We start from the raw sequence: 13,512 nt of genomic DNA, 5'->3' as shown, positions 1-13,512 counted from the left end.
TTCTTCGATATGTAGATTCACTCTTTTGAACAGAGCCGATCTCGACAGGGTGCGTCGCTTTGGTCAGTGCTCTTGCATCCAAAAAGTGGCCTTTAAGAAATTAACTTTCTCTTTTCCAAAGACAAGTCGAGAATTCAAAGGATGGACGCTGATTCAGACAGTGTTTTAAAAAGATGCGTTTTACCTGCGAATGAAAGTTGTCTCGAGGAGTGACTCCCAATGAAGTTGTGAACTTGAGAGCCATGGACCACATTTTTGCAGATTCCTTACCTCGTTGAGCAAGACTTTAACTATTTTAGGTCACCAGAAAGTTATTTGGACATGGACAATGGATACATTAAGAGTCCCAGTAAACGGTGTTTCATATACCGAGGCCGCAGAGATCTCGAAACCAGAAGATCCATTTAGTGGTCCACTGAGTAATATTGCACCATGGAATTTCACAATTTTGGCAATTGTGATGTTTGTGGTAACATCTCTGTCTCTGTGCGAAAATCTCACTGTAATGTTTGTCACTTTTAAGTTCAAACAGCTGAGACAGCCTTTGAATTATATCATAGTTAATTTATCTATCGCCGATTTCCTAGTGTCCGTTACTGGTGGACTAATTAGCTTTTTAACAAATGCGAGGGGCTATTTCTTCCTGGGAAGATGGGCTTGCGTTTTGGAGGGATTTGCTGTCACCTATTTCGGTAAGTCTAGTCTACCAATGAATGAGGACTTTCTAACTGTTGAGTGTGGCGGTGACTTGATGCGTGCATAACTTCAAAATTGCTGCAGGTGTCAGTGTCGGGGCTTTTGGCACTCATTGGCGGCAAACTACAGAAAAACTATAACAATCATTTTCATAGATTCTTAAATGGACCAAGTTGGGCTAGATTAGGCCTACATCTGTCAGTAGCCAATCAATTGATAATCAATTAGTGACTGTTAGTCCACATGGGGTAGGGTTATTGTTCACTACCTTACTCTCACTATTGTAGGCTATTATGCAGCAATTAATGTACAATACTATTATGATTTAAACTCTGTGATAGGCTACTAGGCCCATTTTAATTAATGTAGGCTATTGGGATAACCTGACCCTCCAACACAAACTAGTCATCTCAAAGCCAATACATTACATTATAATAATGACAAACTTCACTTCTTGAGGCCACCCTGAAACTAGCGAAGTGAAGTTGGTTTGATTTTGGATATTCCAGTTGGATATTGGAGGTGAACTTCACCGACACTTTGACGCTTATTTCGCCGACTGTACCCTACCGAAAGCCGGGGTTGAGAGCTCCTACCCCAACGGTCCTCAAGACCGTCATTTGGGCTCTGGGACCAGTGACCGAATGACCCCAAAATAGTCTCATATTGTTCAGGGACATTGGCTTCATGAGATACACCTTTTATTCTGTCCAATTTTATCTCAAATGATTTTATATGTATTTTAATTGTCATTTTTAGACATTTTCCTTTCAATAGCTCTGGAACCACGTGACCAAAACACCCAAAAATAGTCTCATATTGTTCAGGGACATTGGTTTCATGAGATACACCTTTTATTTTGTCCAATTTCTTTTCACATTATTTTATATGAATTTTAATTGTCATTTTTAGACTTTTTCTTTTCAGTAGCTCTGGGACCACCTGACCGAATGACCCCAAAATAGTCTCAATGTTAAAAGTTCGCTGTAAAAACACCACTTCAAGAACCAAATTTCTTTTATTTTTTTTCTATTGAAAAGAAAAGTTCTAAAAATGACAATTAAAATTTATGTAAAATCATTTGAGATGAAATAGGACAAAATAAAAGGTGTATCTCGTGCAGACAAGGTCCCTGAACAATATGAGACTATTTTTGGGTGTTTTGGTCACGTGGTTCCAGAGCTATTGAAAATAAAAGGTCTAAAAATGACAATTAAAATTCATATAAAATAATGCCAGATGAAATTGGACAAAATAAAAGGTGTACCTCGTGCAGCCAATGTCCCTGAACAATACGAGCCTATTTTGGGGTCTTTAGTTCACGTGGTCCCAGAGCTATTTAAAAGAAAAGGTAAAAAAAGTGGAAGATAAAAATTAAAGCTGGTGAGATAACTCGGCACTTTGGCAGCCCCTCTGGTCGTGATAAAATCGGCACTGCATTTTAAGAACCACACTTCCCATAATCCCCCACTCACTCGCTGTAATGATGGGGGGAAAATGATAACAAACACGCAGGTAAATACCGGTCTTCGCATGTAGATTTCTTTTCGCTGGCGAAGTGTTTGTTGTCTTCCTGATATTGTGACGTGTCACTTCTGTTTCCACTACAAGATTTCCCGCCAGTGTACTAGCCAGTACATCGCAATTCTAAAATAATAAATTCACAGGGTCTCATGCAGTCTCATGTCACGAAAATGATTTTTGGGGTCTTGCTAAGACCAATTCATAAACTAATAGCAAGTAAAGGTGAATAATGAACCATAAAAAGCTATCTCAATGAGCTTTAATATAAAATAATGTGAGATGAAATTGGAGAAAATTTAAGGTGTATCTCGTGCAGCAATTGTCCTTGAACAATTTGAGTCTATTTTGGTATTTTTGAGTCACGTGGTACCAGAGCTATTGAAAATCAAAGATTTGAAAAAAGTCATATAAAACGGTCATTTGTAGACGGCCCCTAACATTTACGTTGCATTGTGAAGAATCGTCTTGAGGACCTTTGCGGTACCGCTTCAACCTGGCTTTCGGTAGAGTCAGCGAAATAAGCGGCAAAGCGTTGGTGAAGTTCACCTCGAATATCCAACTGGAATATCCAAAATCAAACCAACTTCACTTCGCTCCTGAAGCTTTTGTTTGAGTGTTCAGGGCAGGGGTTAGGGACGTGTTGTGAGGCTTCTCAAATTCATAGTCGGGGCAATGATCTTTTTTTTTTTTAGCCCATAGGTGTGGTTTTCTCCCAAGTGTCTAAGGGTAAATGTTATATTAGGAAGTTCAAAGGGCATTGACCACCATATGAAGCAGTATGCCTTTGCGCCTACCCGTGTGCTGGCAACACAGTTTTAGAGTGCATGGCATTGCATTGAGTAGCATGCAGGGAGTGAGGGGGCTACTGTAAGTAAAGCAAGCTCAGGATGAGCTGTTTCTATCTGTCATCTCTCTGTCTTCCCCTCAGACACTGCAGACTGTACTGTAAGTGGGTTATCTCTTTGTCTAGCACCGTGACTGCTAATAGCATTCCACTGAATCCGGTGAACCATTTCTAGTATTTTGTCAAAGCATTCAGTTAGGTTATTTGCATGATGAACCCACAGGCAGTCCAGGGAGATTTGGCGACCTATATATTAGAATGTCTGATATCGGAATATATTGATATACTGTATATTGGCTATATTCAGATGTGAGACAAGTTTTCTGTTTAAATTATGACTGGCTCATAAGGAGAGGGTGCAATTGAGCTTATAAGAGATGAAGTCATGCATTTGGGGAAAATGTTCTCATTCCCGCTTTTGGAATGTCACACTTTGAACAGTTGACAAATTAGTATTCATTTAGTCCCAGGAAGAGACAGATGCTCTAAGCCTTCTGAACCAGCCTTGCTCTTTGGGCAGAGATTAACGACAATGGGATGCCTCCCATGGATATGTCGAGAAATGAGACAATGTGATCCACATTAGTGTGCAGAGCACACCTGGATGGATGCTGTGGTCCAATTCTCTACCACTACCTCACTCGTTCACTCTCAATTCTAAAGTTTTGGAATGTTGTACACAATGTGTCTGGCGACAAGCTCATGCTAACTGCAGCCCACTCACACACACACACACACACACACACACACACACACACACACACACACACACACACACACACTCCATTGTCATAGTCTCATGAACAAGGGCCGAGTTGCATGTTTGTGAACAGAACATATCTGTTGGCCAGAAAAAGCTGAAAATGGGAAATAATTTATCAATAGTTTGTGGTGTGGTGTGCTTAACAGCCTGCTTGTGACCTAGTTGTCCCGTGGTGTTTGTGCATCATACAGGAAAGTGGAAAGTGGCGGCAGAGTGGAATTCTAGATGGGAGGGATGTTCTAGGTGATGAGCCTGGATAGAAATAATGACATATTTCAGTGTGTATTTCTGTACTGCTGAAGAAACAGAATGTGGCTCTTTGACTTTCAAATGTTACACTGAAAAAGCCCACCACTCAACAGCATATTTAATTACTGTATTCTCTTTTGATATGGCTTTTGTTATCCCTGTGTCAACCAAGCCCTGGGTTTGTACGGGACAGAGTGAGTGTAGCTCTGCCCTGAAGACGAGGATAATGAACCAGTGTGTTATTACATGAATTAAAGATGATTTTTTTAGTCCATTTGAAGGCAGCCACCTGTCGTCACGGCATCAAAAGACCAATATTTATGTACATGGGACTATAAAAACATGCTCTAAATTAGTCACCTGTGTGCCATTACTTTTACCTTACGCTTAGATGAGGGATCTCTTCAAGCTACAGTGTTTAGTCACAGCTGAACTCACCTGTCTTTAAAAAACCCAGCGCGCTTGGAGAAGAATCATGTGTGTGCTGTGCTTTTGCCCTAACTTTGTGTAATTGAACCACATTTTGGTTGAGGGCAGAAACATTGAGCTAACAGTGGTGTTTCAGATCTAAGCCCTTCAGAAGGCATCATTTAAAGTTCAAGGCTAATTTCCCCCCTGTGTCTCCTCCTCCTCAGGTATTGTGGCCCTGTGGTCCCTGGCCGTCCTGTCCTTTGAGCGCTTCTTTGTGATCTGCCGGCCCCTGGGGAACATCCGGCTGAGGGGGAAGCACGCGGCGCTGGGCCTGCTGTTCGTCTGGACCTTCTCCCTGATCTGGACCATCCCCCCGGTCTTGGGCTGGAGCAGCTACACTGTCAGCAAGATTGGAACCACCTGTGAGCCAAACTGGTGAGAGAGAGCCAACCCTCCCCCCGTCCCCACCCACCCCCGGTGTGATGAGAGAGGACACACCTGCCACTTAGTAGATTTGTCCTAAAGCACAGGGATTGCGTAGCCTTAATCTAAAGGATCAAGAATCAAATTTCACCACCTTGGTGTCGCGAGCACTATTCTCAAAAAACACTGCATATTACAGCGCCGCTTCTGCAGCCTCACAGTCACGGCGCCTGTAAGAATAGACGTGTCTGCTATTCTTCCGCCACCCTAGCCAACACTAACCCTAACCCAAATATAAGGTATTCATGGCTAAAATGCTTAACATCAGTACTTCCAGCCTCCGTAAGCATAGTCACTGTCTAATCATAAAGTCTGAGATCACTGGAAAAGTCGATGGAACAACTCTCTCAAGGAACAACTCATCTCTGACCTTGGTGCTGTGGGCGGTGTCCTCCAGGGAACTGTGGTAATGATGTTTAGTTTAGCTGATCAAAGCCCTGCAAGTAGGGGGGCTGACTGCTCGCCTCGGGTCCATAAATGAAGATGGGGTTGAGAGGGCGGAAGGGGGGGGTTGCGGTGTTGGTTCAGACAATATAATTAAGTTCCTAGTCAAGGACAGAGACAAGGGGTATGAATGTCCTGGCCCGCCTTTTGCCTTACTGCACAGCTTGCGTTCTGTCAGAAAACATTGTGGGTAACTCTTGACTTCACAGCTGGCGCAGAGGAAACACAGGTGCATGATGGGCTGCGGGCCTCGCCACATGCATAGACATAATGCATTTTAAATGCCCAGTTTATGTTCACCCCCTTCCTCATAAGCAACGCGAAAACAAAGGATTGTGAATGTTAAAGAGAAGAAGAAGAAACGCCAGGGTATCATTTTCACCAGGTACTCTGGAGGAAAGGGAATCACTTTACCCGAAAAGTGTTGGCTGAGAGAGCAACCGGGGGAATTGACCTGCATTAGCATTGACTTCCTTTCAGATTCCTTCAGAACCTGGCCTATTGGCTGTGTCAGGCCGATAAGGCCTTCATTAAACCAAGAATGTTAGTCAATAACCGGCCAGCAGGGACTGAGGGTGGAGATGTTTCGGCTCGGTGGTCCTCAAGCCCCCTTTAAGGCTAACAGACGTCGCTGGCCACCGTGCCTGGGAGTCAGTACACTACTTTACTCCCAGGAGAGAAAAGGAACCTGCAGTATTCTTATGGAAGTAACACAGCCTCAGTACCCTTAATTCAACTCGCTCACAATGACATTTTAGAAACTCTAACACCACTGTCCACCCTGTAACTGTTCGGCGTATATTACAGCCAAAGGTGAGGATGTTGAACGTTTATCGGTCTCTTTTCCCCACAGGTACTCCACTAACATTTTGGACCACACCTACATCATCACTTTCTTTTCGACCTGCTTCATACTGCCGCTGGGGGTGATTATCTTCTGTTACATGAAGCTCCTACGGAAGCTGAGGAAGGTGAGTAGGCGCGCATGTGACAATACAACTACTGGGAGAGGAATCACTGTATAGTCGGCCATCTGACTTTGTCCCTTTTGCAGTACTTGCACATGACATATACATACATAGGCTCAGTCTGCGCACACTTATCACAACGGCACACACATTGTATATATAAAAACATCGCGCACGCATTGACGCTCTGTACATGTACTGCATATACACACATCACACACCCTTTTGAATTTTGCACTGTTCATTTGCACTGTCCCGTCTCTGTCCTGCACCCTGTCTGATGATGTCTACCCATCAGTGTTATGCACCAACTGACCAGAACAAATTCCTAGTATTTATAAAAACTACGTGGCAATAAATCTGATTCTGATAACAGTATACTATACATTAATCTCAGTTTATTACAGAGTGTACAGTATGAAAGGTGTCCTCACAACAGTGTTTGTCAATCGCCAGGTGTCCCACGGCAGGCTGGGTAATGCCAGGAAGCCGGAGCGACAGGTGACTCGTATGGTGGTGGTGATGATCGTGGCGTTCATGGTAGGCTGGACGCCGTACGCCGCCTTCTCCATCGTGGTCACTGCCTGTCCCACCATCTACATAGACCCCCGCCTGGCGGCGGTCCCCGCCTTCTTCTCCAAGACCGCAACCGTCTACAACCCCATCATCTACGTCTTCATGAATAAACAGGTAGAGAATGGAGTACACATAGACACACGGCAACAGAAATGTGCTTTGTGTGATGCTGATTTCAATAGAATCATAAATGAATTTACAATAGTCTTAGCTCTAGTATCTAGTAAGTATAGTCATAAAGCAGATAGCAGTTCCCCAGCATAACTGGGAATACGTTTCTGAATTCTCTATCTGAATCCGACTGGCTAGTGCAACTCCCTTGGCAGATACCAAGCTGTGAGCCAGACTAGTAAGCCCCCCAACGCGAAAGCTTTAGAGTAAAATTTTGAGGACTTTTTTTTTTTTGCAGCTATTGTTGGGTGCTAGGTTGTCTCTCAATAATGCATGGCGTATGAATAAATGAAACGTGAAACACAGAATTGTCTAGGACTGCTGCTTAAAAAATACATCAGCCCTTCTCGGGTATGCGTAGCAATTATAACGCGGCATCGCTGCTGTTTCCATCAGGCTCTTCCATTTCCTGCTGCTGCTCTGTTCAGTGAGATAGAGATCTTTTGACATGCGGGATTACAGTCAAGGCCGGTCTAGGCAGTGGTTCATAAGGAAAGGGGCTGATAATGCGTGTGAAGGACAGACCCCCCAAAATCTTAAATCAATCACGTCTACACTGTTTGTGGAGGAAGTCACAGTAACAAAACGGTAGCGGCTTTTGTTAGTGTTTGTCCGTGAATGAAAAAGAAGTCGTTTGTGAGCCAGTATAAAATTGGGAAAAACAATCCGTGGAAATGATCAATTGGTTCATAGTAGCTGAAAATCTGAAGTGAGTCAGACTTGAGAATTAACATGCAGATGGCAATGTGCAGATGGAAACTTGCAACATGCATATTATGGTTGCCTTTTATATGCTGACATTAAGCTGCGACGTGAATGAGATGATGATGAATCACCCACTTCTGGATAGTCAGGTGTCTAATGTGAAAAACATTGAATGGCATACCGTTCCAATGGAATGGAAAAATACCAAATCACTTAAGTTGTGTACGGTGCAACAACTTGTGCGCACCATTTAGAAAATATTGCACGCCAACTGTCAGGCGCATGACAATTTTTCATGAATAAATATCACAGCAATCATTCTGAAAGAGAGAGAGAAAGAAAGAGACATCAATCTGTCAAGACTGGTGTCTACAAAGGTCTGGGGCAGAGCAGCAGTGCTATAGGTTCAAAGCTATGATGTTCAGGACCAGAAGTAGCAGAGGCCCCATTGATGTGTCCCTGGCCTTGGCGTGGGCTTGACGCTCCGCATCATCTCCGCACAGCATGTAGGCCCTCGAGTGAGAACCTTCATCCATCTCACTGCCCCACTTCAGCATCCCAGCGACTCTAAACAGGTCACAGTATTTCTAAAAGATCCAGTAGAATCAGACACAAATCACAGTTAGCCTGCTAGCCTGTTCCTGAGTGCTGGTTTTTTTCCCTGGAAAGAGCTTAACTTGATATAAAAGTCAACTGACCTCCAGCGCTGAGGCTGACTCTGGGTCAGTTGCATAACAAGGTGGAAGAGAGGCCCCGCAGTGGTGGAAAGAACTGCCCAGTGACGTCAGGATAGCTGTCAGACGCTGCCCATCTTCTGCCGCAGGCTCAAAACTCACCTCTTTAAGAAGTACTACCAGGATCCTCCCTCTTAAACACCTACTGTATTTTTAGTTTGATATTCTTCACTTTGCCTTCGGCACTAGATTATGCTATTAGTCACTTTCAGAAAGGAGATGCACTTGTGAGTTCCGGCACGTAGTAGCACACTGACCTTAAATGCAATTATTGTAAGTCACTTTGGATAAAAGCGTCAGCTAAATGACTGTGTAATGTAATTTATTGTAAATGTAAGCTAGGGGAGTGTGGTTCCATGGTGCGAGTGAACAGTATCAGCCAGGGGTGGTGTGGTGACTAAAGAAGTGGGTATACTGCAGCAGAAATGTTACCGTTTTTACATTAGTGGTGTTTATACAACTGGGTATACTGTGGGTCCATGGATAAAGAAGTGGATTTACTGCATATACCTCTGTATACCCTCCACTACACCACAGGTACCACCAGAAGGCTGGTGAGATAGCAAGCTGTGCCTCTGTGGTTTGGCATCCACCTTGAACCCCCACTCACCCCCCCCCCCCCCAATGTACGATCATATAAGACCCAATGAAACTGACCGTTTGGGAATGATACTGTATGATTGACAGGGTTGCGTTTACAGTGCGTTATCAGGGAGCAAACCCTTGCCCTCCTTTCCCCTTTCTCTCTCTCTCTCTCTCTGAGGTGATTGGGATGTGATTTCATTCCCCGTTCTCTCCCTCGTTCTCTCCCTCTCTCTCTCGTCGTGTATGCTGCAGGGAGACCCAGGAGCCTCATTGTGTGGGCTAGAAGTAGAGGGCCTCTGATTCGCTGCAGTAGTTCCCATCAAAACTTCCATTCCACACAGGCACCAGACAGGCAGTTACTGAGCAGCGGAATAGCGCAGAGAAAGCACCGGAGATACTGTAGCAGAACCAGACTATAATCATGTGAACCTGTGAACATCCTTGGCCATTTGTGACAAGATGAAAGACCAATTATCCTTGAGGAAAAATGCAAGCACCTCATGTAATGCAACACATCTGAGTTCACATGGCTTGTCTCATTCGTATAGCATGTGAAGGCACATCCAGTCCTCAAATGTGTCCCTCCATTTACAGTAGAGGAAATCTGTGCATTTGCAGTGGCTTTTGGGGATAAAGCTTTTCAAGAGCCTTGACGAATAAGTGCTAGGGACATTTTCCTGGAGCCATTCATTTCACCATTAGGGTAAAATGTTCAGAGCCTTGTTAGTGTGACACATACGTTATTCAATGTTGTACTGTAGTTGCTTGACATAAGAACATACGGTACTGTAGGTATTCAGTTCTTTGACTACCCAGCCAAAAGTGTTGTAGGTAGATTAGTGGTAGTGCACTGACTGAACATGTATTCATATTTATGCATAAAAAAACATGACCACAGATTTGACCCATGACCAAAAATACAGATACTTCAGTCTGCCTTAAGAATTCCTTAAAGGATAAGGACACTGAAATTCATGTTTAGCCCTATTCCTGGCTTCCCTGGCATGTTTTGAAATTTTGGTTGCTAATGTTCTTTATTTGTTACTATGAAATGCAGAATTCGTTGTCATTATCTGTGCTACTGTAGATGGCAGTTGTTCAGCACTCAGAGCAGAAATGCACTCAGCGCTGTGAGAATTCTCACTGTGAGCGTTCTTATCAAACTTTTAACCAAAATGAGCTGTGATCCCCTACTTGGAAGAGCCCTAATTGTAGCCATGTAACCCATCGAATGGCAAATGGTAGAAATGACGTCCATACAGCAGTACTGTTGACCCCCATCTGGCCGAGGCTAAGTACTGTAGGATGCATCTGCATCCTGCTAAGCCATCTGCTAACTGCTCGTTTGAGTCTAGTTCCTTGCTAGGTCTGACGTTGCTACTGTACCCTCTCAGTGATCATGCAAACGAAATATGAAACAGAGACCTTGTCCAATATAAACACAAGTCTTGTCTCTAAGGAACGAGCATCTCTCTTTTCTTGCAGCATCTTCAATGGCCCCCTGATTGGCTGTTCTAACGCCCTCTGACCTTTGTCCAGTTCAGGAAGTGCCTGATCCAGCTCTTCACCGGCGGGGGAACCATACCGGACAACTTCAACCAGACCTCTGAGCGACCAGGCATGACCGGGGAGAGTCACACGGGCGAGATGTCGACCATCACTGCCCGCATACCGGTGGGCGGCACGATGGCGCCCAAGTCCGACGACCAGCCCAGCGAGTGCAGCTCCTTCGCCCAGCTGCCCATCCCAGAGAATAAGGTCTGCCCCATGTAAGATGACCCTTCCTGCTCTACCCTCCTCTCCCGGCAACTCCCAGACAGACCCACAGTCTCTCTGAGACTCACACACTCTCCCCCGCTTCCCCCTCTTGCATCTCACTAGTTGCCACATTGCCAAGATACTATAGTGGTCCCCTGATTGTCTGTTCAGGTTTCACTGGCTGGATGGTACTGGTCCAAAACCAGAGCACAAACAACATTATGTGATCATGCATGACAAAACTGTATTAGCAGCTCTGCAGTTTCCCAGTTGTAAATATTGACTTGTCAGATCCCCCTCTCCTTACGCTGCTATCCATACAGCTTGTCTTGGTAGAGCAAGATTAGACTTCAAAATGTCCTCCTCAGGATCAGCATGGACATCAAAAGAGAGTGCAAAGGGTGCTTGCACTACCCAGACCCAGTAGGTAAGCGTCTGTCTGTCTTTCCGTGTCTGGCCTGTGTTAAGCTGTAAATACACCAAACCGATGGTCCGACGAACCACTAGGGGTTCTAACTGTCCGGACTCGGGAGGTATTAGCTTGGGGAGGCCGCATTTTCGGCTGCCGTTTGGAGCTGTCGGGAGCCGACTTCTCAGAGAAACTTGCTCCCGACATGTCGGGACGTCGGGAGAAGCCAATCAGCATACAGTGGAGTTTTCATGCAGGAGGAGGGGGAGCGAGCAGAAGGGGTGGAAGTTCAAGACATCGAAAATAAAGAAGATAGCATTTTCAAAACATCCGGCAAATTTATAATCATCAGGATTTTCATTGTTGTTAGCCATGGCATTGAGGGGATCTATTGAGATGAAAGCCTTTCCTGAAGGCTGAACTAGATACATGAGAGGGTCTACAACCTAGACAGGACAATAAGTACTCCGAGTGAAAACAATTAAGTTTTAACTGGAAAGAGCCTTAAAAATATATGTAGCTAATACTATGAATGTCCTAACTGCAAGTACAGAATATGAAAGATAAAACACTGTTTCATTGAAATTACATGAAAACCCAAAACAGTCCAAAACCAACATTTGTCATGAATCATTGTTTGTATTTGACCAGTGCACATTGGGTTTTCCTGGCAGGGAGAGTTCTAGCCTAATTCAAATGAAGATTAGGCTGGACATGAAGTGCTTAGGTTATGTTGATTTACAATGACAAAATAGGATGATCACAGGCTACTGTAGATACAGGATTGACCCATTTCGTAAGCCTAAACCCGATAAAGCCAGTGCTAACGTTAGGACTCTGATGTCTTTGTGTCTATTCTTGCTGTGCACCTGACTTGTCTTCTTGGCATGCACCTGACTTCACTGTTGTTTTGTTTTGTTTTAAATAAGATTAGATTTAGATTAGATTAGATTGAACTGTATTGCCATTGCAGAGACTACAAGTACTGGGACAATGAAATGCAGTTTAGCATCTACTGTAACCAGAAAGGTGAAAGAAGCAGTAAAGTGACTGTAATGTACATAGAGTGTGTATAATATACAGTATGAAACATGACAAATCTAAGGTTTGTATGGTATGAATAGTATTGACGGGATGAACAGTATGAACAGAGTGTTATGAGTACACTAAGATGTACAGAATACAGTGTGAACACTAGTAACTGTGAACAGTATGAAATGTAAATGCAGGAGTTGTAGGAGGATTCGTTGTAGGAGTAAACAGTTCAAGGTATGATAAGAATACGATGTGTGCACTATAGATCAGGTACAGTATAAACACTACAGACAGTAATATAATAAAATGAATATACTATAGACAGTGGTGTAAATAATATAAGTACATATGAATGCACTAAGTCAGATTTACTGTAACCAGTATAGACAGTAGATACATATAAATAGGAATAGGAATAAGTAAGCAAGCCAGTGAGGCAGGGAGAGTCAACATGTTCTAGGTCAGTTTTTAGAGGAAGGGGGTGGGCGGTGTCATTGTGCAAAGTGCAAATGTGCAAAAGTTCAGACACCGGAGGGCTCGGGGTTCGGGTGTCCAGGGGTTGAGGGTATCCGTGGGTGGGTGGGTGGGGTGTCACTGTGGCGCAGAGTTCAGCCGCGGGGAAGGAGACGGTGCAGCGGTAGACATTCACCAGAGTCTGAGGAGACAGACGGGCTTTTCCTCTGTCTCCTTCGGGATGAAGAGGCGCCCAAGAGAAGTCCTCGGAGATGTGGACGCCAGCCTTCACTGCTGTTTTAGAATGCACCCTGCTTTCATCTGTCTCCTCCTCCCTTTGAAGCTTGCCTAGACATGACAGTGGACTGTTGAGTGCTGTTCCAGTATCATACTCTGATATAGTGTGTTAATTCACCTCCACTGCTTGGGGAAGGCTTTCTGGATGTGGAAGGTCTGAGTTCTGCCCGAGCAGATGAGACTGACTGAGTCAAAGGTTTTATCCCCAAAGACAGTCAATAGGACTTGGTCAATCATCAATCAATAGGACTTGGTGACCATCAACAGCCAACAAAGGATGTTTTCTTAACACACACACACACACACACACACACACTTCCCTGTATATTGTATGTATAGAGATACTGCTTACTGTATGGGCACTGTGAATGGTTTTCCAGTGTATTATAAAACAGCCAACTGTAGCT

At 44.1% G+C, this 13,512-nt stretch overlaps 1 protein-coding gene across 1 annotated transcript; it reads left to right on the top strand.

The window, feature by feature from the left end:
- Nucleotides 1-328: 328 nt before the first annotated feature.
- On the top strand, nt 329-10,926 carry valopa (vertebrate ancient long opsin a; the record flags this gene model as incomplete). The annotated part of the gene is made up of 5 exons (XM_084458554.1): nt 329-692; nt 4,712-4,922; nt 6,268-6,385; nt 6,839-7,072; nt 10,693-10,926. The coding sequence occupies 5 exons, from the start codon at nt 329-331 to the stop codon at nt 10,924-10,926; spliced, it is 1,161 nt and encodes a 386-aa protein (XP_084314680.1).
- Between the last annotated feature and the right edge of the window lie 2,586 nt (nt 10,927-13,512).

The sequence above is a fragment of the Borostomias antarcticus genome (assembly GCF_949987555.1).
Source record: "Borostomias antarcticus genome assembly, chromosome: 25".
Taxonomy (NCBI): Eukaryota; Metazoa; Chordata; class Actinopteri; order Stomiiformes; family Stomiidae; genus Borostomias; species Borostomias antarcticus.
This window is presented reverse-complemented; position numbering and strand designations above follow the sequence as displayed.